At 42.5% G+C, this 26,449-nt stretch overlaps 1 protein-coding gene across 3 annotated transcripts in view; it reads left to right on the forward strand.

Moving 5' to 3' along the window:
- Positions 1–26,449, forward strand: part of SLC22A23 (solute carrier family 22 member 23) — a gene marked incomplete at its 3' end in the record, with an annotated part of 165,984 nt that overhangs the window by 129,976 nt on the left and 9,559 nt on the right. Inside the window, exons 6-10 of one of the 3 annotated variants that reach the window (XM_084618071.1) lie at positions 8,286–8,381; positions 11,760–11,862; positions 15,723–15,955; positions 19,753–19,785; positions 20,477–20,600. In XM_084618071.1, coding sequence (XP_084474197.1) covers positions 8,286–8,381; positions 11,760–11,862; positions 15,723–15,955; positions 19,753–19,785; positions 20,477–20,600 — 589 coding nt within the window. Of the gene's footprint in view, positions 1–8,285; positions 8,382–11,759; positions 11,863–15,722; positions 15,956–19,752; positions 19,786–20,476; positions 20,605–26,449 lie in introns of those variants that run through there. The other 2 variants (XM_084618073.1, XM_084618072.1) reach the window with 2 other exon arrangements.

Genomic DNA, 26,449 nt, shown 5'->3' on the forward strand with positions numbered 1-26,449 from the left:
ATGGCCCTTGCGAGGGAGGTGAGGGAGGGGGAGAAGCGGAGGTGAGGGAGGGGGAGAAGCGGAGCCACAGCTTGCTCACTGCTCCAGGGAGGAGGCGGGGAAGAGGTGGGGACGGGGTCTTGGGGAAGGGGAGTGAAATCAAGGCATGTCCCCTCCAGCCCCACAACCCGAGCCCACACACCCAGCCCTCTGCCCTGACCCCTGCACCCCCCTCACACACACCCAGTCCTCTTCCCTGACCCCTTCACCCCCCCACACCCCAGCCTCTTCCCCTGACCCTTGCACCCCCCGACAGCCCCAGCCCTGACTCCAGTACCCCACACACATGCACCCCCCACACGTACCCAGCCCCCCCACACCCATTGCCCTGACTCCTGCAGCTTCCTCATATGCCCCCAGCCCTCTGCCCTGACTTTTGCACCCCCCACACATACCCAGCCTCCCCACACACCCCATGTCCTGACTGTTGCACCCCCCACATTCCCACCCCCACCCTGAGCACCAAACGGGAGCTCCTGCACCCCCAAACCTCCACATTGCCACCTGCACCCCTCGCACCAAATGGGAGCTGTCCAGGTAAGCCCTCCACCCCCAAACCTCCTGCCCCAACCCTGAGCCCTCTCCTTCATTCTAGCTCCTGACCAGACCCTACACCCCAACCCCCAGCCTGTTCCTTCACCCCCAGCTGTGTGCTCAGTGTACTCCCACCCTCAGCGCAGTGCAGAGAGAGAGGAAGAGAATGGGCTAGAACCAGGGAGAAGGTAGGTACCCATTCTATGTGGGCAGGGCCGAGATCCCAGACAGGCAGCGGGCTGAACGGGGCTGGCAGCCGGGACCCTGGCTGGCAGGAGCCGGCGGACGGAACCCCAGACCGGCAGCGGACTGAGAGGCAGCGGGCTGAGCCGCTCAGCCCACTGCTGGTCTGAGTTCCCAGTCACCCGCCCCGCTCAGCCCGCTGCCAGTCTGGTGTTCTGACCGCCGGCCCCTTGCCAGCTGGGGTCCCAGCCACGGTCCCACTCAACCAGCTGCCGGCCTAGGTGAATGGAACCCCAGGCTGGCGGTGGGCTGAGCAGGCCTGCGGCATAAGATCAGCATTTTAATTTAATTTTAAATGAAGCATCTTAAACATTTTGAAAACCTTGTTTACTTTACATATGACAATAGTTTAGTTATATAATATATAGACTTATAGAGAGAGACCCCATGGAGCACTCATGGGGAAAAATTTCAGCCAAGCTCCCCCCTCCTCGCCGCCTTCTCCCCTCAGTGTGCCGCGTCCCTGCTCCAGTGCTTCCCTCCGCATAACAGCTGTTTGGCAGCGCTTAGCACTTTCTAGGGGGGAGGAGCAGGTACGTGGTGTGCTCAGGGGAGGAGGCGGAGAAGAGGCAGGGCAGGGGTGGGGACTTGGCGAAAGGGGGGTGGAATGGGGGCGGGGCGAAGGGGGTGAAGAGGTGGGGGGTGGGTAAGCACCCACCCTGCAGAGGGGAAGTCGGTGCCATAGGGGTGAGTGGCAGGCGGGTGAAGAGGCGAGTGGCGAGAAAGCGGGCAGGGGGGTGAGTGGTGTGTGGGGGACTGAGGAGGGACCCAGCTAACCAGTGGCAGGCAGGGGGATGAGGAAGGGTGCAGTGGGGGGAGGGGGGGCCTGAGCAGGGAGGGGGCGGGATGCAGAGCAGAATGGGGGCGGAGCCTGGGAGGAGCGAGGGTGGGCTGTGGCACCCCAATGTGTCCCAATATTTTAGTGTGGTGATCTGGTCACCCGAGTGAGTGTGTGTATATTATTGAAAACCAAACAAGAAAACCACACAACTTCCAAAACAAAATACATGATAGATATTCCTCGTGTTGTTTAATGCTCTGCTGGAGGTGCTCAGATACTATAGTGAAGAGGGTAGCCTAAGAACCTATATAGAATAGAATATCGTGTCCTATGGAAAATATATGTGATCATGTAATTAAAAACTGTATCCTAATGCATACACACAAGGGGGTCAAATTAAAAGCACACAGGCAACTTTAAAATGAGCATATCCTAACTTTATACTACTTGAATTTGCAACCTAAATAACCTTTTCTAACTGTGGTGGAAGGACTGATTTTGTGTATTTAATTTTTGTATGTTTACAATTTGTATTCATTTTAGTGAGCTGCATTGACTTGAAATCTTTTATTCATCTTATATTGTGTGCTATGGCATAGGGCTAAGGTGTTCTATTAATTAAAAACAAATTTTCTAGAGGTTTTTTTAAAAGGAAAAAGGTAAAAACAAATTCTGTCACGTATAACGATAACCTACAGGAGACATTTTAACAATATTTTCAATGGAGGAAGATGAATTGTTAACTATCAGAATGGTTTTATGGCTATTATCACGCATAGTCATAGCTGGTTATTTTTTCACATCAGTGGTCCCATAGCAGGGACATCTAAAGATGACTCCCTGTTGCTCATTATTAAGAGGAAGCCTTACTTCTATGTGTGAGACATAAGAATGGCCATACTGGATCAGACCAATGGCCCATCTAGCTCAGTATCCTATCTTTTGACTGTGGCCAGTGCCAGATGCTTCAGAGGGAATGAACGGAACAGGGCAATTTATCAAGTGATCCATCCCCTGTCGTCCAGTCCCAGCTTCTGGTAATCAGAGATTTATTGACACCCAGAGCACGGAGTTACTTCCCTGACCATCTTGGATAATAGCCATTGATGTATCTATTCTCCAAGAACTTATCTAATTATTTTCTGAACCCATTATAATTTTGGCCTTCGCAGCATCCCCCAGCAATGAGTTCCACAGGTTGGCTGTGCGTTGTGTGAAGAAGTACTTTTTTGTTTGTTTTTAATCCTGCTGCCTGCTAATTTCATTGGGTGGCCACTGGTTCTTGTATTATGAGAAGGAGTAAATAACACTTCTTCACTTTCTCCATGCCATTCATGATTTTATAGACCTCTATCATATCCCCCGAAGAGCATTTCTTGACGCTATAGCTTTAGTCTCCATCTCTGGATACATCCACGCACATCAGCTGTCAATAAATTTTGCTGACATTACCCTTTGCAAACTTAGTCGAGATACTGTTAAGAAACAGGACACGTCTGTTTCTGCCTCCTCGCTGATGCCAATGCTATCTTTTTCTCTCTCCCTAAGTTTTTGTTCAATTTTCTTTGTTTTTGTTTTGTTTTAAACTATCTTGGCAGCCCCATACGTTAAGGTTTTCCTGTCTGCCATGCTGGAGGGATGCATTATAGAAAATACTAGCAAGAGGGCAAAATGTTCTTAACTGAAAACCTTTATTTGCTTAGGTTAATGTTATAGGTTAAATCAAGAGAGTGATGGGGGATGTCAGAAAAGTCTTGGTTTTGAATGACCAAAAACCTGATCTGCATGTAAACTGTAGTTTTGTGACTACACAGGTTAGTAAGCAGAGAAAAACAGATCATCATTGTGGTCACCAAGGCAAATCCTAGAGAGCCATAGCCATCCATCTCCATCTCTAGCTAGGTTCTGAAGGTGATCTGGCTGGATATTCAGTTTATGTTCATTGGCAACCTTATTGTTCCACCAGAGCTTTTGGTGATCACGTGATAGCCAGCCATGTAGCAGCATTTCTTGGTAAACATGCTTTGTGATTTGCTGGTCTTCCGTTCTAATAATACATCCATACCAAGAAAGCCACTGAAAACAAACCAGTGCTGATGGAAGCAGTTGCTGAGTTCATCTACAAATACCTTCACTGCTGATCTTGTCCTGCCTCTTACTATGCAACAAGTGACAAGCACAACAAAAACATTTTTTTAAAAGTCAGTCTGTTGTTCTTCAGTCTTCTTTGGCACCCACATTTCACTGACATGCAAATGAGTTGGCATAATTGTGGTTTTATAGATCTGCAGCTTTGTGGTAACCTAGATGTCCCGATGTTTCCACAGAGGCTGCTGAAAGAGCTGGAACGTGACAGCGGCTGCTACTGTAGGAGTATTAGCATTTTTCCAACATCCTCCAGCACGGTCTATGATGCTTCCCACGTATTTGAAAGTTGCTGCTTGCTCGATATCAGTCCTGACGTGTTAATACTGAGCTGGCTGTAATGGAGGCTGCTTGTTGATAATGGTCAGGGACTTAGCTTTTTCTGGATTAATAACCAGAGCAATGTATGTTGCTTCTTGCCAGAAGAGAATGGCTCTTAGCTGCAGTGATTCACCAAACTGGGCAGGGAGATGTCATTAGTGTAATTCGCTGTCTCAAAACAAACTGACGTTCAGCTTGATGCCACCGAGAGAGTCTCATCAAGCTTATCCGTCAGCCAGTCGGTGGCAATATTGAGCAATGATGGTGACAGGATGCAGCCTTGCCAAACTTCTGTGGGAATCATAGAATCATAGAATATCAGGGTTGGAAGGGACCTCAGAAGGTCATCTAGTCCAATCCCCTGCTCAAAGCAGGATCAATCCCCAATTTTTGCCCCAGATCCCTAAATGGCCCCCTCAAGGATTGAACTCACAACCCTGGGTTTAGCAGGCCAATGCTCAAACCACTGAGCTATCCCTCCCCCCCAAAAATACGGAGCCATGCTATGTATCTGCCACTGATGCAAACACAGGTTTCTGTTCCATGCTAGGGCACCTCTGTCAATGACCGTATTTTCCCAGGAATGCCGTATCACCTCATGACATCCCACAAACTTGCTCGATGCACTGACTTAAAGACCTGACAGAAGTCTATAAAAAATGCTGTGCCTGGCTTACTAAATTCAGCCACCTTCTCAAAAAGCTGTCTCCGGTTGAAGAGCTGGCTGAAAGTGGAGGGACCAGGTCTGAAACTGCACTGAGTATCCTGGCCATTGCCCCACAGGGCATCACCGATTCGAGACATAAACTCAGAAGCAAGGACATTCCCTGGGACCAACAACAGTGTAATACCTCTAGCTGCTACAATTGTCGTTATCATCCTGTTTGGAAGAGGCAGAATAACACCCTTCTTCTAGTCATTGAGGATGATGTTAGCATGCCATATGGTCTGGAAGAATGTGCAGCTATGGCACAATACTCTCCCCTACAGGGTTGGTGTGTTCACGTCGTGAGGGCGTTTCTACTGAAGCTGACTGACCACCCTGTGACAATCTGCTCAAGTGTCCTTGAAGCTGAAAAGGTCACGGGTTTGTGTCTGCCACTGGGGCAAAAATGACTAATGAAAACCTGGTCATCAGTGCAAAAGGGCCATCCTGATATCTTGCATGTTGGCAGCAAATGAGGAAAGCAGATGCTTCTGCTTTATGTTTTAAGTGTCGAGTGAAGGATGGGTGATAAGCTTGTATTTGTACACAACAGGTGTCGGGGGCAGCGTCTCAACATTGGTGCAGAAATTCCATATTTTCATTTTTCCTATTGCAGAGCTGTCCACTAGTCTACTTTAACAGCCTTGTGTCTTCCAGCAGAAAATACAGTGCATAGCTTTGCTTTAGCTAGGATCCATTGTCTCTCACTATTCTGACTCTCCATATTATCTCATATAGCCCTGTGTGACAGAATTACACAATACATCTAAATGATAGACTGCTTCTGTAGATCCCTAGTAATGAAAATGTGAAGCAATCTGCAGCTGGAAAACCCACTGTAATTCTGCTTGTATGTTCCCATCAAATTAATATGTGCGACACAACAGATCATTACAGCAACTACTTTAGTCACAGACCTGCCCTCAGGAAGTTGGTGAATGCTGATTCTTTATTATCGAGCTTATAAATGGGTGAACCAGTTTTTGGGTGGAGGGGGAAACTCCTTGGACTTGAATTTCAGTCCAAACAGTGCACAGATTCTGAGCCCTTTGTAAATTTTTGATGTTATTCCCACTACTTGGTGAAAGTTCTCATCTGTCCACTTGCTGGTGATACTGCAACTCAAACTGCCTCAGTGTGCACCTGAACCAAAGCTTACTGGAGTCAATGGGAAGATGGACCACATAATGAAAAAAAGTAAGGGGAAGAAAAATTGGAACCCCCTGGAAATTCACACAATAGAGCCCCTCGGGTGAATGAACAACCTCCCAAGACCACTCTTAAAGGGTCTCTCTGAAAGAATAAATGGAATTATTTAACAGCAGTCCCATCCACACCTGTAAAGGTATGCAGTCAGGTCAACAAAACCTCATATAAGGTACATCTACACTGGAGCTCGAGGCATAGTTTCCAGCTTGGGTAGACGTCTGCATTCTTTGATCAAGCTATGTAGCCGCGGCAGAGTGAGGGGCTAGCCGCCCAAGTATGAAACTAGGGTTTCAGATGGGCTCAAACTCGAGTTGGCTATCCCATTCCACCACTCAGACGGTTATGGTTATGCTTCTATTTTTAACATGCTAGCTCAATCACAGCTAGCGTGGGTATATGTAGCCAAGCTGGAAATTATACCTCCAGCTCCCGTGTAGACTTAGCCTAATCAACAACGTCAAAAGCAGCTGAAAAGTCTAGGTACGTTGGCAGAGACATCTGATCCTAAGTTATCAGTAGGAGCACAACCTTACCCAACAAGACCAGCACAATCTCAACGCCATAACTGCACCAAAAAGCAAACTAATGAGAAAAAACAAGCTTATCTGAGGACTCCTAGATGACTGCAAATTTGCATTGCTCCAACCTTCTCAGTAGCCTTGCACAGAGCGGTAATCTGGTGTTCATTATAAGCTATACTTTTCTGAAAGACAGAATAAAGGAGAAAACTCCTCCTCTTCTGGTATTTTTATTTTTCATTGCTTAACAGCCACCTTGATTTTTGCCAGGAACAGTTTGTTTCATGAAGATATTTTGCCTTTACAAATCATATTGTCACCACCAATTAGAAACTGAAGCATACTAGTTAGAGTTGATTTGAAAAATGAAAAACTAGTTCACAAAGAATTTGAAATTTCTAAGTTCTTTTCATTTCAAACTTCATAATCAACTCTTTTTATTGAATTTTTTATCAAAAAACATTGTCGACATTTTTGTTTACTAAAAATCTGTTTTTAAACAGAAAATCTCAATAAGCATGGTGATAAAATTTTTATAATATTTTTGATAAATGTTTGTTAAAATGTAACTTTTTTCACAATAAAGGAATATTGTGACAGTGTTGACAGGAAAAATTTTGCATTCAAAGAAGTAATTTTTTGATGGGAAAAACTTCCACCAGAACTAATCCAAGTGTTTCCTTCGGTGAGGCATAGAAACATTTTAGGGTAGCTAAAAGACAAGTTGTTTTTAACCAAACAAGACTGTAAATCACAAGGAAGCATATAGATGACAGATCATCTTGAGGAAGGAGAGGAACTGTTTGTTGAGGGATTTTGAAGTCACAAAACTCCATTCTGCCTGTACGTTATTAAAGGGTTGTATTCCATTTTAAATAGTTTGTATATTGTGGTGATAGGATACACTCTACACTTGAGACAAAGGGCCAGATCCTCAGCTCATGTAAATCAGCATAACTCCACTGAAGTCAGGAGAAGTGCACTGATTTACACCATGTCAGGATCTAGACAATTATTTACAGTTAAGTAAAAGGTGATTTCACCACTGTTTTTGTTTATGCCGTGCTATGGGCTACTTGAAAGTCTATACTGGTAATTGTCTTAGTTTCAGATCTAATGCTTCCACGAAAATCTGCCTTTGTGCGTGTTCCATTGTTTTTTGTAAATTCCTTGATGAAAAATAACTATTTGACCAGACTGAACAACCAAATAGTCCCTTCTTTACTTATCTCTGAATGAAAATCTAATCTGGAATGCCTCTCTTGACATTCAGGAGGCAGATGTTCATTTCCAAGATATGGCCAATTAACATAAGAGAGTTGAAGGAATACTTAAAGTGTACAGGGAAAAAATGCAGATAGAATTGCAAAGGCAGTCAGCAGAGAGTGAGTAATCCAATTAGAAATGAGAACTTGCAGGGAGTTCCATGTGACTCAGAAAAAAAGGTGAAATTTGCAGCCTATTTCTAAATCACAGGAGCAGAATTGCTTCTGAAATAATATGCATTCCTTAGCCCATTCAGATGTATTACTATGGTGATAGAATGATGACAAATGCTGTATGTCAGTATAGTTCCATATGTGCTATTTGATTGTTTTTCAGCTCTCTCTGTGTGTGTGTTTTAAGTAGGAAGCTACATTTTAAAAAAACCCAACATTAAAATAAGCATGCAAAATCAAGCACTCAGAAGTTAGGAATAGATTGCCTGTGCAGCCTTAATTTGGTCTCCTTGTGTGTATGTGCATGAAACAATCTTCAATTACATGATCACGCACTATTTTCTCCACAGGACCCCTGCCTCACTCAGTGCACAGGATGGACGATGCTCATGGAATGAAGCTGTTGTCTGTAGGATCTCTACCTCATTTGTTGCAGAAGTTGGAAGGTGTGTAGTGAATGAGGCAGAGGATTGCAGGCAGAGAAAGAACAGTGTCATGGTTACGGCAGCTGAATGCTGCCCAGGAGCATTGGATTCTTTCCCTGTCTCTGTCACAGAGTTCCTCTGAGATGCTGGGCAAGTCACTTAAACCAAACTTTTCACGGGTGGCCATTAATTGTGTGTTCCTCATTTTCTGGGTGCCTGGCTTGATTCCCTGGCGTCTGATTTACAGATGAGCTGAGCATTATTGGCCGTAGCTTAAGTTAACGGGAGCTGTGATTTGAACATGTAATGTTCTATATAATGCTAAGTACTCTGAAAAATCAAGGCCTACATTTATTCCAGTGGGGCACCAAAAATGGTGGATATCTTTGACAATTTCAGCCTAAAACTCCGTGCTTCAGTTTCCCATCCATAAAATGAGGGTGGTAATACCCCTAGGCTCACTGAAAAGTTGTAAAGATTGATCTTTGTGAAGAGTTCAGGTGCTCCAGTGAGAACACTGTAGAACTGCTCACAAGGAAACTAATAATTTTGTGTTCAGTACAGGGTTTGGATGGTGTGCATGAAATAAGGCCTAAGGCCACACATTGAACAAAGAGGATAAAAAGAAATATTAAATAACTCCCCATTCACTGCATAAAGAGGGAGTCTTGTGGAAAAAAATAGCATGTGATTAAAGACTGTATCATAATGCATGCACACAAGGAGACTGAATTAAGGTTGCAAGTGAAACTTTTACTCTGGCGCTTCCTAAGATGTGTGTGGAACCTTAATGTTCTTTAACACTGATTTTAAAAAATGTAATTTACTACAGGTGGGCATCATGGGCTAATAAAATGAATACAGGGTAGGGAGTCTAAGTTCTTATCTTATCTCTGCCACGGACTGACTGTTTGGCGGTGAGCAGGTTACTTCCCCTCTCTGTGCCTCAGGTCTCCCTCCTGCAAAATGGGTGTTGTGAGGATTACTTCTCTGTAAAATACTTTGATGATGAAAAGAGCTGTGAAAGTGTTTAAATGTTATTGCTACTAACATTTGAAAGTGTAAGATACGCATATTCCCCTCCAGGGCTCTAGAATCAAACCATGCCCATGGACTACAGGTGGTTTTGAATGTCCTTGTGCTGGGCTTTGGTTGATGAGCTTTGCTTCATTCTCTTTGTCACAAGGCAGAAGGGAAGAGGTAGGCAAAAGCATTATAAATTTTGGGTTGGTAATAATGGGCTCAAATTAGTTTCATCTGCAAGCAGCACTTCCCCCTCTCCCCCACCCCATTCCCTTCATTTTCTTTACTTCCCCAGTGGTTTTCATTCATCATCTTTTATCCTGTATCCCATTAAAAGGTTGGGAAAGATAGAGGTACTAGAGACAGCCAGACTGTTAATGTATGTATGAAGTGAGCTGATGCAAACTACTGTGGGAGGCTATGTTGCAGTCTCATAAGCAGTCAGTATATATTGTGACTGGTCCAAGACTTTTTGGGTGACTTTTTGAATGCATAAACAGGGGAATCTTGAGTAGGAGTAGAGAGGTTATTTTACCTCTCTATTTGGCGCTGGTGGGATTGCTGCTGAAATACTGTGTTGAGTTCTGGTGTCCACAAATCAAGAAGGATGTTGATAAATTGGAAAGGGTTCAGAAAAGAGTGACAAGAATGATTAAAGGATTAGAAAACGTGCCTTATAGTGAGAGATTCAAGGAGCTCAGTCAGTTTATCTTAACAAAGAGAAGGTTAAAGAGTGACTCCATTATTAGTACCTACAGGGGGAACAAATATTTGATAACAGGCTCTTCAGTCTAGTAGAAAAAGGTATAGTATGATCCAGTGGTTGGAAGCTGAAGTTAAACAAATTCAGACTGGAAATAAGGTGTAAATATTTACCAGTGAAGGTAATTAACCATTGGAACAATTTACTGTAGGTTGTGGTGGATTCTCCATCTCTGGCAATTTTTACACCAAGATTGGATGTGTTTCTAAATGATCTGCTCTAGGATTTATTTTGGGGAAGTTCAATGGCCTCAGACTGGATGATCACAATGTTTTTTCTGGCTTTAGAATCTATTAATCTAGAAGTGTTGAGGCAGGTACAGTTTGTACTGCTGGAATGTAGAACTGTTGTGACGTTTCTAGCCACAGCTGCTTAAGTTTTTACTGGGCATTTATCCTTGGAATCATTTGTAATTGTTCCAATATCTTGGAAAATATGATCTAATATGTTTATGTAGCAGCTAAATTAATCTCGGGATTAGATGTTTGGGTAATACAGTGCTCTTCATTCTGTTTTGTACCATTCATAGACTGTTTTTGTGCAAATACCTATTCTCTAAGGGTTGTCTGTATTCCACTACAAAATGGCGAAGACAAGGAAGTGTATGGCTGCCTCGGCAGGGTTCCGACAGCACAGTATGAGGGTCAGTCAGGCTCACAGCCCTTTCTTGAACTCAAGAGCAGGCAAGATCTTCGAGCACTGAGCGCTGCTTTAAAATCTGAAGGGATTGCCTTGATGAGCCCCACATCATTTTTGTAAAAAATATTCCTCTGTTCAGTGTCCATCAAAATTACATTAAATGCCTGAAGCGGAGGAAAGACAAAGTGGGTGAGGTAATATCTTTTATTGGACCAACTTCTGCTGGTAAAGAGACAAGGCTTGGAGCTCTACAGAGCTGTTCTTGAGGTCCTGTGGAGCTCAAAAGCTTGTGTCTTTCCCAGCAGAAGTTGCTCCAATAAAAGCTATTATCCATCTCATCTCTCTCCTATCCTGTGGCCAGCACGGCTGCAACAACACTGGAACTGAGGAGGGCAGATGATGTATTGCTGTAACCTTCTAGCAATTTATTTCTAGAAACCTGGGGTTAGAGATGCACACATTGAATGAGTTTGGCCGTCTCCAGTCCACTCCTTAGATAGCACAGATCCATATTACAGAAATGCTATCAATTTTGTCACACATGTGAGGACCCTGTCTGTGAGAGGCATATCACTAGCAGAGTATGTTGCTGATTAGGACTAAAGTACACCGGAACATCTGCTGGTGTATCAGGCAACTTGACATCTCTCAAGGACCATCCATCTACATTCCATCCCTAACTCCCCAATTTTTTTTTTACATATATTTTAAAATTGCGAGTAGCATTGGAATCTGCAGGGAGCCACATGCAGCCCTCCAAGACTGCAGAGAGGATCAACAACACATAGAAGGATAAGAGAGAAACAAATCAAGGAGTGTGTGTGTGTGTGTGTAGGGTGGTGTGGCCTCCTCAGAGCTCTGAGGCAGGAGGGAAGGAGAACCCTGCTGGCCCTCTTCCCAGAACATCCAGAATAAAATCTGAAATCCCCTGGCTACTCTGCTCACTCACTACATGACCTTCTGTTTTGTTTCAGAGCTGGAGAAGGAGCTTACCAGGAGGCCCAAGAAGGTCTGCATTGTTAAAGTGGTGGGAACCAGGAACCTGTGGAAAAACATTGTAGTATTGTGTGTGAACTCGTAAGTCCAACATATTCCTGTCAAGTATGTTGAATGTTTTCTCTGTTGGTAAACTGAAAGTAGATGTGGATGGTGAGGGAAATATAGAGACTCTTCTGCCCCATTACAGGACCCTTATCCCAGTGTCTTAGATAGCTGATCTTTGATAAGAAGAGTGAGCTCTACCAGAAGAGTGATCTCGTGTAGAAGCTTAAGGAAGTAGTCATCTGACATTTTAAGCTGTGGAGCAAAAAGCATAAGGTGCTTTCTTGGGAATGGTAGCTGTGCAAGTGCATTGTTGTGTTAGTGACCAACTGTATATCTCTGTCTTGCAAAAACTTGCTACTCTGGGTAGGATTTTCTGAATGACAAGAGCACAAGTTGCACTGACTTTCTCATGAATTCCACTCTCCCCTCCCAGTTTTAACAGGACCTGTGCTCCTAAGTCACTTAGGGTACATCTACACAGAGTTTTAAAATCATGGTAGCGAGTCTCAGGCCCTGCGTCTACAGACTGGGGCTTATGCTACAGCGCTAAAAACAACTGCGTAGATGTTTAGACTCAGCTGTAGCTCAGGCTCTGAAACACAAGGTGCAGGTTGGGCTTTTGAGGCTGAGCTCCAGCCCAAGCTGCAATGTCTGCACTGCTGTTTTCAGCACCGTAGCTGTACACCTGGGCTCTGACACTCTCTGCCACAGGGTTTAAAACAGTGTCAATGTACTTTTGAAAATCTCACCTTATACTTCCAATGGATAACGTCAAGGAAGCAGATCAGTCCGAACTGGTTAATGTCTTTGGTGTATTCAATGGTGTCCTTTTTAAATTTAAACCAAATTGTTCGGTAGTTTCTTGTTGGGTCTTGTTGTTGAAAATTTCTCTCAAGTGAGAGGTCAAGCTGTAGATTTCCATTATCCTGGATTAAAATTAATGACTACCAGTTTCAGTTGCATGTCTTAAATTATCCGGGAGGTAGAAGGGAGCAAGTGAGGTGAAAAGTCCAAGGATATTACCATCTTATCTTTATTTCATCTTTATTTCAAATAAAGCAGCAGGGAAAGGAGGAAATAAGCACATATGGTTGATTTGAATGTAAGCAATTGCACAATTATAAAACTGTTTGCATAAATTTATCTGTTTAATATTTTCTAAAATTTAATGGATTTATTTGGCAAAGGAAGAAGTTGCTTGGCAATAAATACTAAGCTGTGGCCTGTATAGTAGCTGACCATGATGTCCTGAAAACTGGACAAAAAGGGCTTCAGTTCCTCCAAATCATTAAAGGGGTATACAGGGAAAGTGTACTTTCTCAAACACAGTAGTGTGACACCTACATTCTAAGGCCTCAATCTGGCAAACATCTACATGAGCGAAGTTAAGCATGTGCTTAAGTGTTTGCAGGATCACACAAAACTGAGAGAGCTTCTCATGTATGAAATAAAAGTAAATGTACGGGCTTGAAATCTATTTCAAAATGACCCTGACTACTTTTGAGGGTGGGGAAGGGAACAGGAGAAAGTGAAGGGGCAGCCATGGTGGTGTTTCCTAGTGTGTCAGTTATATAAAGTGCCCATTTGGATCACCTGTGTGATTTTTAAATTGGGATGGGGTGGTGGTAGTAAGACCAGAAATTGCCCTAGAAAAATTATGTGTAGAAATATAAGTTCCCTGCCCATAGTTGGAATTTCCACTTGATTTTAGGGCTCTGACCTGTAATCTTCATTCTCATGAGAAGTTACAGTGACCCATATGATTATGAATTGCAGCACTGGATCAACGGATCCTGCCTGGGTGAGGCCCATTGTTTCTAAGGATCTGTCTGTGCTGAATCAGTTGCCGGATCAGCGCCTTAATTTACAGTGTCAGTTGGTGAAAGAAGTGGTGGGCTTTTAATAACCACTGCGGTGGCCTCATGCATTTTGGAACAATTTTTTTGCTGCTAGACTGAGTTTATAGTTACAGTAACTTAAGTGGATTTATGAACATTGTCTCTGTATGAATTCTCCCTTCACCCACCCCACTTTTAATTATACTTGTTTGGAAATTCCCAAGACCAGAATAAAAACAACACAAAGGATGATTTTTGGCCATTGTCAGTGGAGAAGTTCTGCATTCTTTGAAGAGTGTGAATCAAATTTGTGTTGGTCAGGCAGATCTCAAGTTTATTTTAGGGAAAGAAGAGCCTATTTTTCATTATTATTATTATTATTATTCCTTTTGCATCATGTAGTCTGTCCTGAGATTCAGGCAGTTGTGAATTTTGGGAAAAATAAAACATTTCAGGGGAGAAAGAGGAAATTTTTTCAGGGCACGTTGATTTATTTCAAAAATAAAAGGCAACTGTTTGAATCTCCTCAGAATTTTAGGATGTTAGAATAAATCCCAGGGATGTGGATTAAAGGGAAGAGCACAGGTAATAAATTGTATAATGCATTAATTTATCTCATGGGTCTTCAGTTTACCACATGGATATATTTGTGTAATATATTAGGGTTGTCTAGTTGTATATTAAATAGTGTTTGTAAGATATCAAGCACCAGAGTTAAGACAGAAAATAAATTCTGTACAGATTATTCTGTAGATTCCGAAAGCAAATGAAATTTTGTACAAGAATAAACAACTACGTGTCCTGTAGTGCATTCTGTCAATGTAAAGTATATCAATTCTGCAGTTCCAAAAGGTGCACAATTCTATCTTGGCTTTCACTGACTGGTCTGCTGTGCACAGGGCTGTCATTCACTTAGCTGTTATAAATCCCCACCATTTGTTTATTTAAAAAAACAAAAAGCTTTCCATAGTTTGGTTTCCATAAAAATTGTTTCAAATTCCTGAAATTAAGGAAAATCCTGATAGATGGTGTACTGATGTAACATACTAGCCATTCATTCTGGAGACTTAGGCCCAAATGTGGCTTAATGATGCACATGTGGAATGAATTTGGCAATACTTAGTCTACTCCTTAGTTAATGTAGCAGGTCACATTACCTAAATGCTACAGAATTTGCCACAGATATGAGGCTCTTTTCTGAGAGAGGTGTCGCGCTGCCTGAGGAGGTATTGATAGCACTAAAATACACCAGTAACTCTGTCCACACATGAAATGATTTTACATTGCACTAGGATCTGGCACTATCCATATGAATCTCACCGTACCGACCATTTATTTTGTTAATAAATATTTGAAACAGGAGAAATGGTCAATAGAGGAACCAGTTTTCATGTAAAAAATAAGTGGAGGAAAGTAATGCTGAAGTATAGCATGAATCACAATTCAAGCCATAGATTTTCTGTTTCATAACAGTCATAGTAACAAATTAAATACAGGTTCAGTCTGTCACTTTAAATATTCATTTTAAAAGTTATTTTGCCAGCAGCACTACCTTGGGGATTGAGGTTACTATCTATGGTGTGATCTGTTTCGTATTATGCTTCCTTGCAGCCCAACCATAGAGCCCTTCTTCATAAAACTGATCACAGCAGTACTCATTCTAAAGGCCATGGGTCAGATGTTAGATAGTAACCGAAGTCTATTAAATTAATCTGAAGGCAGCTTCTGATTTGTTTTCATGACTGATTTCAGGTTGCTTCCAATCACATAATAAAAATGTAATCTCACATGGCTTGATTTGGGAACTGCTGTTGCTTAGCACCTATTAGAATCAGGTCGGTTGATCACAAGTCTTTTGGTTTGATCAATTTTTGATCATTGTTTATTTGTATTACAGTAGAACCTTGAGGGTAGGTGGGCTATGGGTTGTATGCGCTTAGTAAGAGAAGTCTCTGCCTCAAAGTTTTTCCTTTTCTGTCCAGCTCCTTGTTGCATTGCAATATTTGCTTGCCTGTTCAGAAGTGGTCTCCCATTGTCACTTTCTGTCTCCCTTAGGCTGACCGGGTTTGGAATACATCACTGCTTTGCAAAAAGCATGATGGGTCATGAAGCGAAGATGACCATCACCCACAATTTCTATGCAGACTACTATACCATGGCAGGGATTGCTCTGGCATCCTGCCTGGCTATGTGCCCAGTCGTTGGGTTTCTAGGGCGAAGAGGAGGACTGCTGCTGTTCATGATTCTGACAGCTCTGGCATCGCTTCTACAGTTAGGCCTTCTCAACTGTAAGTGAGGGCATAAGTGACGTGCACCTTGATACTGGTCAGAGAGCATTACCTTGCAAAGCTGCATGAGGCCTTGAATCAATGGCTGTTCTCAACTGACATATGGAAAAAACCTGTCTATTGCAGAACAGAAGAGCAGTAAATCAGCTCTCTGTGGATGGTGCAGATTCATATGCTCTACAATCCCGCTGAAAGCGATAGGGAATGTAAGTCACTGTAGATTTTGGCCCATTCTCTGTACATATTCGACTACAGTGAAACTCTTTTGTTCTCTCTCCAATTTTCCCTTTATTCTTTTGGTTCATTGTTCTAGGTGCAGGGATTTATGCTTGTAGCAGAGCTCAGAGCTAGTCACCCACGCTGAGAAGAGTTAAAAACAGAGTGGATTTCAATCTCTGACGATGTGTCAAAATTGATTGTCTGGGTTTTTAAAAGGGGGGAAAAAAGAGTTTTCTGTTGTCTTAAGACAGAGGTGGGCAAACTACGGCGCGGGACTGTCCTGCCCGGCCCTTGAGCTCCTGGCCTGGGAGGCTAGCCCCCTTCCCCTCCACCGCAGCCTCAGCTTGCCACGCCACCTGGGCAGCGCGGCGCTGTGGCGGGCTTCGGCCGGGCCATGCAGCTGTCAGTCCTACTACTCTGAGTGGCATGGTAAGGGGGTGGGGAGCGATGGGGTTGGATAAGGAGCAGGGGGTCTCGGGGGGTAGTCAGGGGACAGGGAGCGGGGGGTTGGATGGGGGTGGGGTCCTGGGGGCGGCAGTTAGGGGAGGGGGGTCCCAGGAGGTGGCGGTCAGGGGACAAGGAGAAGGGGGGGTTGGATGGGTCAGAGGTTCTGAGGGGGGCAGTGAGGGGGCGGATAGGCGGTGGGGGCCAGGCTGTTTGGGGAGGCACAGCCTTCCCTACCCGGCCCTCCATACAATTTCAGAACCCCGATGTGGCCCTCAGGCCAAAAAGTTTGCCCACCCGTGTCTTAAGAGAATTCATGGAAATGGCATACAAGTTTTACCAGATTCTTTTTTCTCCAAGGAGGCTGCAAAGGAAATTAGTTTCCCATTCGTGGTTCCTTCTCTTTCTCAGATTTTCTGACATGCAATGAGTATGCTTAGGAAGTTGAATTGATTGATGGCAGAGTCCCAAAATTCCCATCCTCTTATAATTGCAAAAGAGGCAGTCTCTATCGGAGACAAGAACAGTATATTCCAAGTCTGTGGGTCAATGCTGGGTGGGTTCAGGTTGTTTCTGGTTTTGCCACTCTTCTAAAAATAGTGTAAAAAAAAAAAGGGGGGGGGGGCAAGTATCTGAACATCTGTCAAATTGCCTTTTGGAGAAAAAGCCAGAGGGGAACATGTCTCACTACTATAAAGTTAGTGGGAATAGTCCTAATCAAACTGGAGGTGTGTTCTCTGTCTCCTCCCTCCCTCTTGGTAAATTTGTGTGGCCACACATATGCAATACACAGTTACCAGTGTAATTAAGAAATATGTATAGCACATGCATGTGTCTAAGTAATTATTGGCACACTGCCTGCTATGGAACACAGCTAAGAACAGCAATCTCAGGTCAGACTGACAGAATACAGGGCATATACCCTAAACCGGTGGATTAGTCTGTCATAAGACTTAATCAAGCCAGTAACAAAAATGTGTTTCCAAAATACTGTACTGCTTATTATGAAGCCAAAGATAGTTCCCTTCAGGCCCTCTAGCCCCTCATGCACCACCCAGACAAACCAGACTACTATGGTAAATGATTATTAAAACCAAAAATCGTATGTATTAACTTCCTCCAGTTCCAGAAAACCAGACACCCGCCTGAGGTCAATATATACTTCAGGATCTTACCAAATACCACACTATAGTCAATCTTTAATAAAGTAACTAAAGATTTTTTTAATACACAAAGAAGAGTTATTAAATGGTTAAAGTGAATCACATACATTGCAGATGATGGCAGAGTTTATAGATCAGGAGAATAGCAGTGATGTTAAATCTGCTAGCTTGCAGTAAGTTTTCCTGGATCACCCAAAATATTGGGGGTCCTCAGTCCATGTTCAAAGCTTCCCTTTGTTAGAAATCATAGTCCAGAGACGTGGAGCAGGCAAGAGGCAAGGATGTGATATCACAGTCTCAAATTTATACTCCCCAGTCCATGTACCTGGAAGGTTACTGGCACAAACATGGGAGTCAGGAATCACATGTTCTGTGTGCCCCTGCTGAGTCATGAGGCATCCATTGTCTACATATTCTCTGAGGCGTGGGGAAGGGGCCCATCGGAAGAGTTGATTTCCCTTAATGGCCCATCAACCATGGCTCACTGGTCTTGATGTAAATCTGTTCTTGTGGGTGTTACCCAGGAACACATGTTGAGATACAAACACATAGCAAAGATTCATACAATGAATACAAAGATTCACATACAATGGTAATACATGTGTATAAACAGGGTAACCATTGTTCAACAGATTACAACTTTTCCAGTGATACCTTACAAGGCATGCTTTGCATAAGATTTATCACAATTGTGCACCAGCGTTGATACATCAGTGGTTGCAACAGTGTCAATACATGAGTGGTGATACCAAAACATGGTCATCTTCCTTTTTATACAGTGTCACAATAATACTCTGCATAACGATGAACTACAAAAAGCATGCCTTTGAAGAAACAGAATTATGGTAGCTAGATTACAACTATTTCTAAATTATGTTTGTTCTGCTGTGTTCCATTCTGAAACTTGAAGATGGACATAGAGAATTAATGAGAAGCTTTCTGTCATGCCCATGTTAAAACATTCTGTTCCCAGCTGCTGAGGGCAACCGAAAGTCAACACGAGGTGCAACTTATTGTCATTGATGCACTTCTTAACATACTGGGTTTTTCAGATGTGCCCTCATCATATACAGTTTGCCCTTTGTCCCCCTCCCATTTCTAAAAACTGCCCATACAAAAGTAGGAGGAAAAGGCAGCCCTGAACTCTGGAACAGCTTGTATCCTTCTACTGCGGTCTGTCCCCCTCCATCACATCCCACCATCACTCCTTATAGGCAGCTAGGCAATGGTGTGAAGAGAAATGAATGGCCATGCTGTCTGTGTAATTTGTTAAAGGGTGTGTGTGTGTCGTAAGACCTCTGACAGAGGGATCTCCTTCCAGATTTCAGGGTTTCTCCTGAGTCAGAACTTCTTTAAGCTCTCTGGAGTAACCCAGCTGCTGGGATGTTCTGCCAGGCTCGCATAACTATTGTTCCGCTTTTTATGCAGCATTACTTAGCGCCGCGTGGGAACGTGGGCCAAAAAGCAGCTTGTGAATAATTTTAAACACTGTAAACTCACTTTGGATTTTGGCAAGGGAAAAATATGTGTTTTAGCAACGCAGGGATGCTGATTGTAATGGTTTCCTTCTCTAACTAAAGCCCCTGTGGCCATTCCCTGAGGGTTACAGCAAAGCTTGACTGCAGTTTCTTTTCCTCCTTTATTACCAACAAAGAGACTTTTGTTTAATTTCAGTGCTAATTCTGGGTCTTTTCAAATGATTTACCACTGTGCGTTTATTATCATCATCTCATTAGAATTCTATCCTCCAGATGGGAATAGGCCTGGAAATTGCATGCCATGTCAAACTGGTTTTGAAAGACTATTGCAATCCAGTCATGATACTGAAAGGAAAGTTTATGGGGAGGAGGTGGAGGGCTGTAGTTTGGTTTGGTATGGGGGGGAGGGTGTTGTGTGTTTGTGTTTTCACTTTGAATAAATCACATATTTAACTCTCTCTCTCCCTTTTTAATTTATCTTTTGCGGATCCAGTGATTGGAAAATATAGTCAACTTCCAGGCTCAGGTACTGTTTACTAATGTCTATGCAGTGTTTTAGAACTGCTTGCACTCTGACTGGGTGTATCTGAAAGGCCAGAGTCGCTAAGGATACAGAGTCTGAATGCAGTAACTGCTAGTGTTCATGTGCAAGGTTGCTGTTGAGCTCAATGTCCTAGGGCTCTTCTTGTAGAGCTGATTGCTTATTTTTACAGCTCCTGTTCAATGCACCTGTGGCTCTGATCAGTTGCAGCATAAGGATTTTTTCTGCAGGTCTGTGGTAGAGATGAGAACATTTTATTTATATCTTCCTCTATTGCAACATCTGCAATGTCTCAACCACAGAATTGTACTAGGTCATGATTAATTCTGGTTGTCTCCATATGGCTACCAGATTTGGGTGGGAAGTGTCCAGTGCCTGAAAAATTGTTTGGAGACATTTCTTGAGCTTTACCTCTTTGTGATGGCTGTTGATAACAAAGTTGGAGATTGTTTTTACTGCTAATTTTTTGGCAATATGTTACGACATTTTTATTTATGTTTTGGGTAGTTGGTACATGGCTTATTAAATATTGATTTAAATAAACGTTGGGGGAGGAGACTCAAACTTGCATCTAAGGTGAATGAATGACTTAATATGGTATTCTTGTTTTATTTCTTGGGGACTATATACTGATTTTGCTGAGCTCAATTTCCATGTGCATGTGTCTGTCTAACAGGTATGAGTGACAGCGTCAAAGACAAATTTTCTACTGCATTTTCCATTGTGGGTATGTTTTCTTCGCATGCTGTTGGAAGTCTTAGTGTTTTCTTCTGTGCTGAAATCACACCAACAGTAATAAGGTAAGACCCCCAAACTTCCCATGTTGGGGTGGGAACCAGTTCAGATGTCCTTACTTTATTAATAATTTATTGTGTAATGCAAACTTTTATTTATGCAAGGTGAAATCTCTAATAATCTGATACTCTGGGACAATGGACTCTGGGATGTTCTGTAGTTTGAGCAGTCTCTTGGGAGCTACTTTGCATATAAATAAAGAGAGTTTTATTTACATCGCTTCAGACAGTTTCACCCTTTCTCCCATCATGATAATTCAATATTTTAATTAACAACTTGGATGTTGGAATGAAGAGAATGCTTATAAAATTTGCAGATGACACCAAGCTGGGAGAGGTTGAAAGCACTTTGGGGGACATGATTAGAATTCAGAAATATCTTGATAAATTGGACAATTGGTCTGACATCACATAGGAAGGAAAAATCAAACACGCACATACAAAATGGAAATAACTGGCTAGCCAGTAGTATTGCAGAAAAGGATCTGGGGGTTCTCCATGTCCATCAAGGGTAGGACAAGAAGTAATCATCTCTGTTTGCAGCAAGGAAGATTTAGGTTAGATATTAGGGAAACATTTCTAATTATAAGGATTGTTAAGTACTGGAATAGGTTATCGAGGGAGGCTGTGGAATCCCCATCATTGGAGGTTTTAAAGAAAAGGTTAGACAAACAACTTGGTGTGAGTATATTTTATCCTGACTCAACATGGGGGGATTGGCTAGATGACCTCTTGAAGTGCCTTCCAGCCTTACTTGTCTATGATTCCTTAATTATCAACAATACTTTTTACATTAAGAATTGCATGAGGCATTGTAGCTAAATTTGGTTTGATCTCCAGTTCTTCCACTGTGTTGTGCTTCAGTTTTCTTGCAGGCTGTGAAATGACTGTGTGCATGCTAAAAAGGGAAGCCTGTGCTTACGTGCTTTGCTTAATTGGAGTATAACCATTAAAATTATGCTGTTGTCACTTGGTTTAATAAAAAGTACCTCTCAGTATCCCCAGGGGTTTGTGAAAGTAGTAAATGCATGCATGCATAGGTGCCAACTTTTACTTTTCCCCGGGGTGTTCCACATCCTCTCTGAGGCCCCGCTCGCACTCTGCCCCCTCCCTGAGGCCCCACCTTCGCTCTGCCTCTTCCCACCCCTCTGCACCTCCTTCCCCCAAAGCCCCTCTTCCCGCTCCCACTCCACCCCCTCCCCGAGGCCCCTGCCTGCCCGTCGCTTGCTGGTCTCTGCCTCCACCCCATTCCGAGCTGCTGGTGGGTGCTGAGCACCCACTGTTTTTTTTCCATGGCCCTGGAGAACCCACGAGTCGGCGCCTATGCATGCATTTCAAGTCTGCACCCAGGGCGTTGAGAGAGAAGTTTATGTCTGGCCCTGTGTGAGTGTTCTAAAGGGGGGAATAGGCACAAGCAGCCCTGCTTCTGTCCAGTGAAAGCTTCAGCCAAAATTCAGTGACAGGTTGGTGAAGAAAAAGGGGGCGGGAGGGGGGAACCAGTACAGCTAGCAGTGATAACAGCCCGAGAGGTGATGTCAATGGCACTGCACCTTTCAAAGGTGTATCATTTCCCTCTGCATTCATCCCCTCTCCTCCAGCACAAGTGGTAGCATTATGCCTTTCAAAGGCCGTTTAGTGGTCTGCCTCTTCCCTCACCTCCTCAACACAGGCCTATCTTAAAGGAGTCAAATAATTTGCCCTAAATATGGCCCTTGATAACCTGGATAATAGTGAAAATGGGAAGTTTCCCAGCCCTTTCTTTGCAATATCAGTTTTCCATTTTATTTATTCACTTCTCTTCTTACAGCATAATCTCATGCACTGGTCATACACTGCATTTGTACATTCTGGATAACAGTTGAAATAGTGCCAAAATGATTTAGGTGCTTTAGGTCCCATTGACTTTCAATTGGATTCAGGCTCTTTAAAAAGGGAAGGTGGGGAGGGGGGTGGGGGGAGAGAGAGAGAGAGAGAGAAAACTTTCCAAAGTGAAATGTCCTTACAATATTTTGTCATCTGTGTAGCAAAGGGTCAAACCTTTCTTTTGTTTAACTCAGTGTTGTTTTTTCCAGCTGTGTGGCGTGAGGTACATATTTCACAAATTACATCATTCTGCAGGGGAAGCTGTTGGTTGTAGAGAAGAGAGTGTAAGCTAGTTTGAATCATTACTAGCTTTTGCTTGCTAAGCAAAACTCACCTTTCATTTGCTATCATAACTATGAAAGGGTTATTTTAGGACATCATTCCAATAGGTTGTGTTCTCTAGTTAGCTTTTCCTAAATTACAGATGAAAACATTTGTACCTTAGTTATTTTTCTCACAAGAGATGTTAAAGTGGAAAAGATTTTCTAGTTAGTCATGAAATTAAAAATTTAAAGGGACACATCAGCATGTAATCAAATGCAGTTGTTGGGTTTTTTAATTGTTTCAGGAATTGTGACTGTTTTTTGACTCTCTGATGATTTTTATGGTTTTACAATAGATTTTTCTTTTTTTAAATTTTCTCCCTGTTATGTGAAAGAACTAAACAGAGAGGAAACTGACCAACTGAATGACTAACCAGAAGAAACAGCTAAATGTTGTCAAATGGACAAAGCAAACCAAAAATGTCCTTTTCCTCTAATCCCACACCAAAGGCTCTTAAGCAAAGTAAGCAGTCATGGGATAAGTGGAAATGTCCTCTCAGGGATCAGTAACTGGTTAAAAGACAGGGAACAAAGGATAGGAATAACTGGCCAGTGTAGAGAGGTAAATAGCAGGGTCCCCCAAAGATCTGTACTGGGACCTGTGCTGTTCAATGTATTCATAAATGATCTGGAAAAGGGTGTGAACAGTGACACGGCAAAATTGGCAGATGATACAAAATTACCCAAGAAAGTTAAACCCAAAGATGACTGTGAAAAGAGATATCACAAAACTGGGTGACAGGGCAACAAAATAGCAGATGAAATTCAGTGTTGATCTGTGCAAAGTAGCACACACTGGAAAACATAATCCCAACTACACATACAAAATCAGCTGTTACTACTCAAGAAACAAATCTTGGAATCATCATGGATAGTTCTCTGAAAACATCTACTCAATGTGCAGTGGCAGTCAAAAAAGCTAACAAAATGTTATGAACTAGTAGGGAAGGGATGGATAATAAAACAGAAAATATCATAATGCCACTATATAAATCTATGGTACACCCACACCTTGAACACTGTGTGTGCAGTTCTTGTCACTCCAGCTCAAAAAAGATAAATTAGAATTGGAAAAGATACAGAAAAGGGCAACAAAAAATGATTAGGGGGATGTAACAGCTTCCATATGAGGAAGGATTAAAAAGATTTGGACTGTCCAGCTTGGAAAAGAGATGACTGAGGGAGGATATGATAGAGGTCTAATAAATCATGAATAATGTGGAGAAAGTTAATAAGGAAGTGTATTGACCCCTACAGATAACACAAGAACCAGGGGTCACCCAATGAAATTAATAGGCAGCAGGTTTAAAACAAGAGGAAGTATTTCTTCACACAGTGTGCAGCCAACCTGTGGAACTCGTTGCCAGGGGATGTTGTGAAGGCCAAAACTATCCCAGGGTTAAAAAAATAATTAGATAAGTTTATGGAGAATAGATACATCAATGGCTATTAGCCAAGGTGGTCAGGGATGCAACCCTCATGCTCTGGGGTCTGACTGCCAGAAGCTGGGACTGGACAGTTCTGTCCATTCCCTCTGACGCATCTGGCACTGACCACTGTCAGCTGACAGGATGCTGGATGGACTGTTGTTCTGAGCCAGTATGACCGTTCTTATATTCTTAGCACATTTCAGACAGAAGTGTGATTGCTAAGCTGATGATATGCCTTTGCTCAGGTGTCATGAAATAGGCATCTGGCCATTTCTCCCTCACGCCCTTTACAGGGCAATTGTCTTTATGAAATACCACCCATAATGCATTGCAATTTGGCAAAGCATCTTATTTTCAGGACTTGACCTATATTCAACTGATGTTCCAATCAGAGTCTTGTGGGAGGGCATAGTAAGGGAATTGGGGGAGTCATTGGGTTTTTCAAACTAATTCTTTATTCATATTTTGTTTGTGAGGAAAAATATCATCAATATTAAGGTGCTTACAAGTAGATTGGCTGTTGTATGATTGCTACCATGACAATCAATAGCATTTCCCAACACTTCTACACTGTTTTCAATAAGCAAAAGGTTGTTTTTGAATAACCCCAACATCAGGTTCCAAGAATTTATCTTTTCCTGCTAGAATCTACAATATATGTTTCAGAGACCTAAAGGCTCTCAGGAATAACACAAATATTTATTGTTGAGATCCTTATTACCCTGACATATTAATGCTGGTCAGCCCTGATTCATCGTTAAAGAGTTCTAATTCCTTGTGCCAAGGAGTTCATTTAAAAAGCTCCTTTCCAACACTGAACTGAAGCACTAAATGAAGCTGATAATCCTCCTCCAATAAGCATGATGACAGAGCCACTGAGGGTTGCGCTACTTACCAAAGAGACCAAGGTTTTAGAAAGGAGTTGATTGGGAGACTGTTTTGTTTTCTTCTTTCTTTCCCTCCCCTGCCAGTTTCTAAAAGGGGGAGAACAGTACCGGTTCCTAGACCCCTGAGGATAGGGAGTAACTACGTATTGCTTGGCCTTGGCATTGCTAATACCACTTTCCCTCTCCTTACTGATAGCAACAGTGAAGAGAAAAGGTATGTGGGAGGAACAGTGGGGATTTTAGCCATCAGCCACTGTCCACTGGTGGCTCTAACTAAAGTAAATTCCCACTGGAGATTAGGGGAGTGGAGATTGCTGAGGTTAAAATCAAATAATCACATCAGGATTTTAAATCACAGCACTTCACACAGTGGAGTAAGACTGGGGCTCTAAGGCACAACTGCAATACAAATAAATAATCTTTTCAATAATTGAAGGGGTTTTTGACCCATTGTCACATCAGACCACTTGCATTAGAAAGGGTCAAATACTTGAGAAAAACTAAGGTGGGATTAAAATTGCTCTTTTGTGCTTCTAAATATTAGAGAGAGGTGCAAGCCATATTCCTGGATTTAGTTTCACTTCAGTGAAGAATTTCTGAGATAATATTTTGCTATTGTTATTTTAAACTCTTATTAGTAAAGTGTTCTGGTGATGTTTAAAGCTCTAGTAGACCAGAAAAAGTTCTAAAATATGAATAGGGAAACCTTTAAAGACTACCAATTTTGAACCAGGCTCTTTCAACGTTTGCACCATTGAGGATTACAAGAGCAGTTTTACAGTCTTATAAATGATCCTCTTGTACTATTCTCGCTCTTATTAGCTTACATAAATGTGAGCAAAGCCTACTCTCTAGTGGTAACACAGAGAATGGCAGAAGTCAAATACAGTAGCTGCTTTCTTAAGATCTGATATGCTGTAATGTAATCTTTGGAGGATATACATTAATTAAGACTGAAAAAGCCACATGAGGAAGCTATTTTACAAATTGAGAGAGAGGTTTGATTTGTCCAAGGTGTTGCAGTGTGTCCATTTCAGACGCCCAAACCACAGCTTGAAACATTAGGCCGTAGTCTATTAATATTCAATATGTTAGAGAAAACTGAAACAAAAAACTGCACCATCACATCTCAGGAAACTTCTTGAGTGAGGAAGAACAATATCTAGGAATTGAGCACCCCAGAAAAGTTCTAAATCCTGCCTGCAGTCACACCACACATGAGAAAGAAAAGTGAACTACAGAAGTGCGCTGCACTTTTAAACAGAGTTGTTTCATTGCTTCACTCATGCGCGTCTATTGTACATGTCAGCAAGGAAAACATCTGCAAATGTTGAACTGACATTATTTTAGAT

This window comes from Lepidochelys olivacea (genome assembly GCF_965140295.1).
Source record: "Lepidochelys olivacea isolate rLepOli2 genome assembly, chromosome: 2".
NCBI lineage: Eukaryota > Metazoa > Chordata > Testudines > Cheloniidae > Lepidochelys > Lepidochelys olivacea.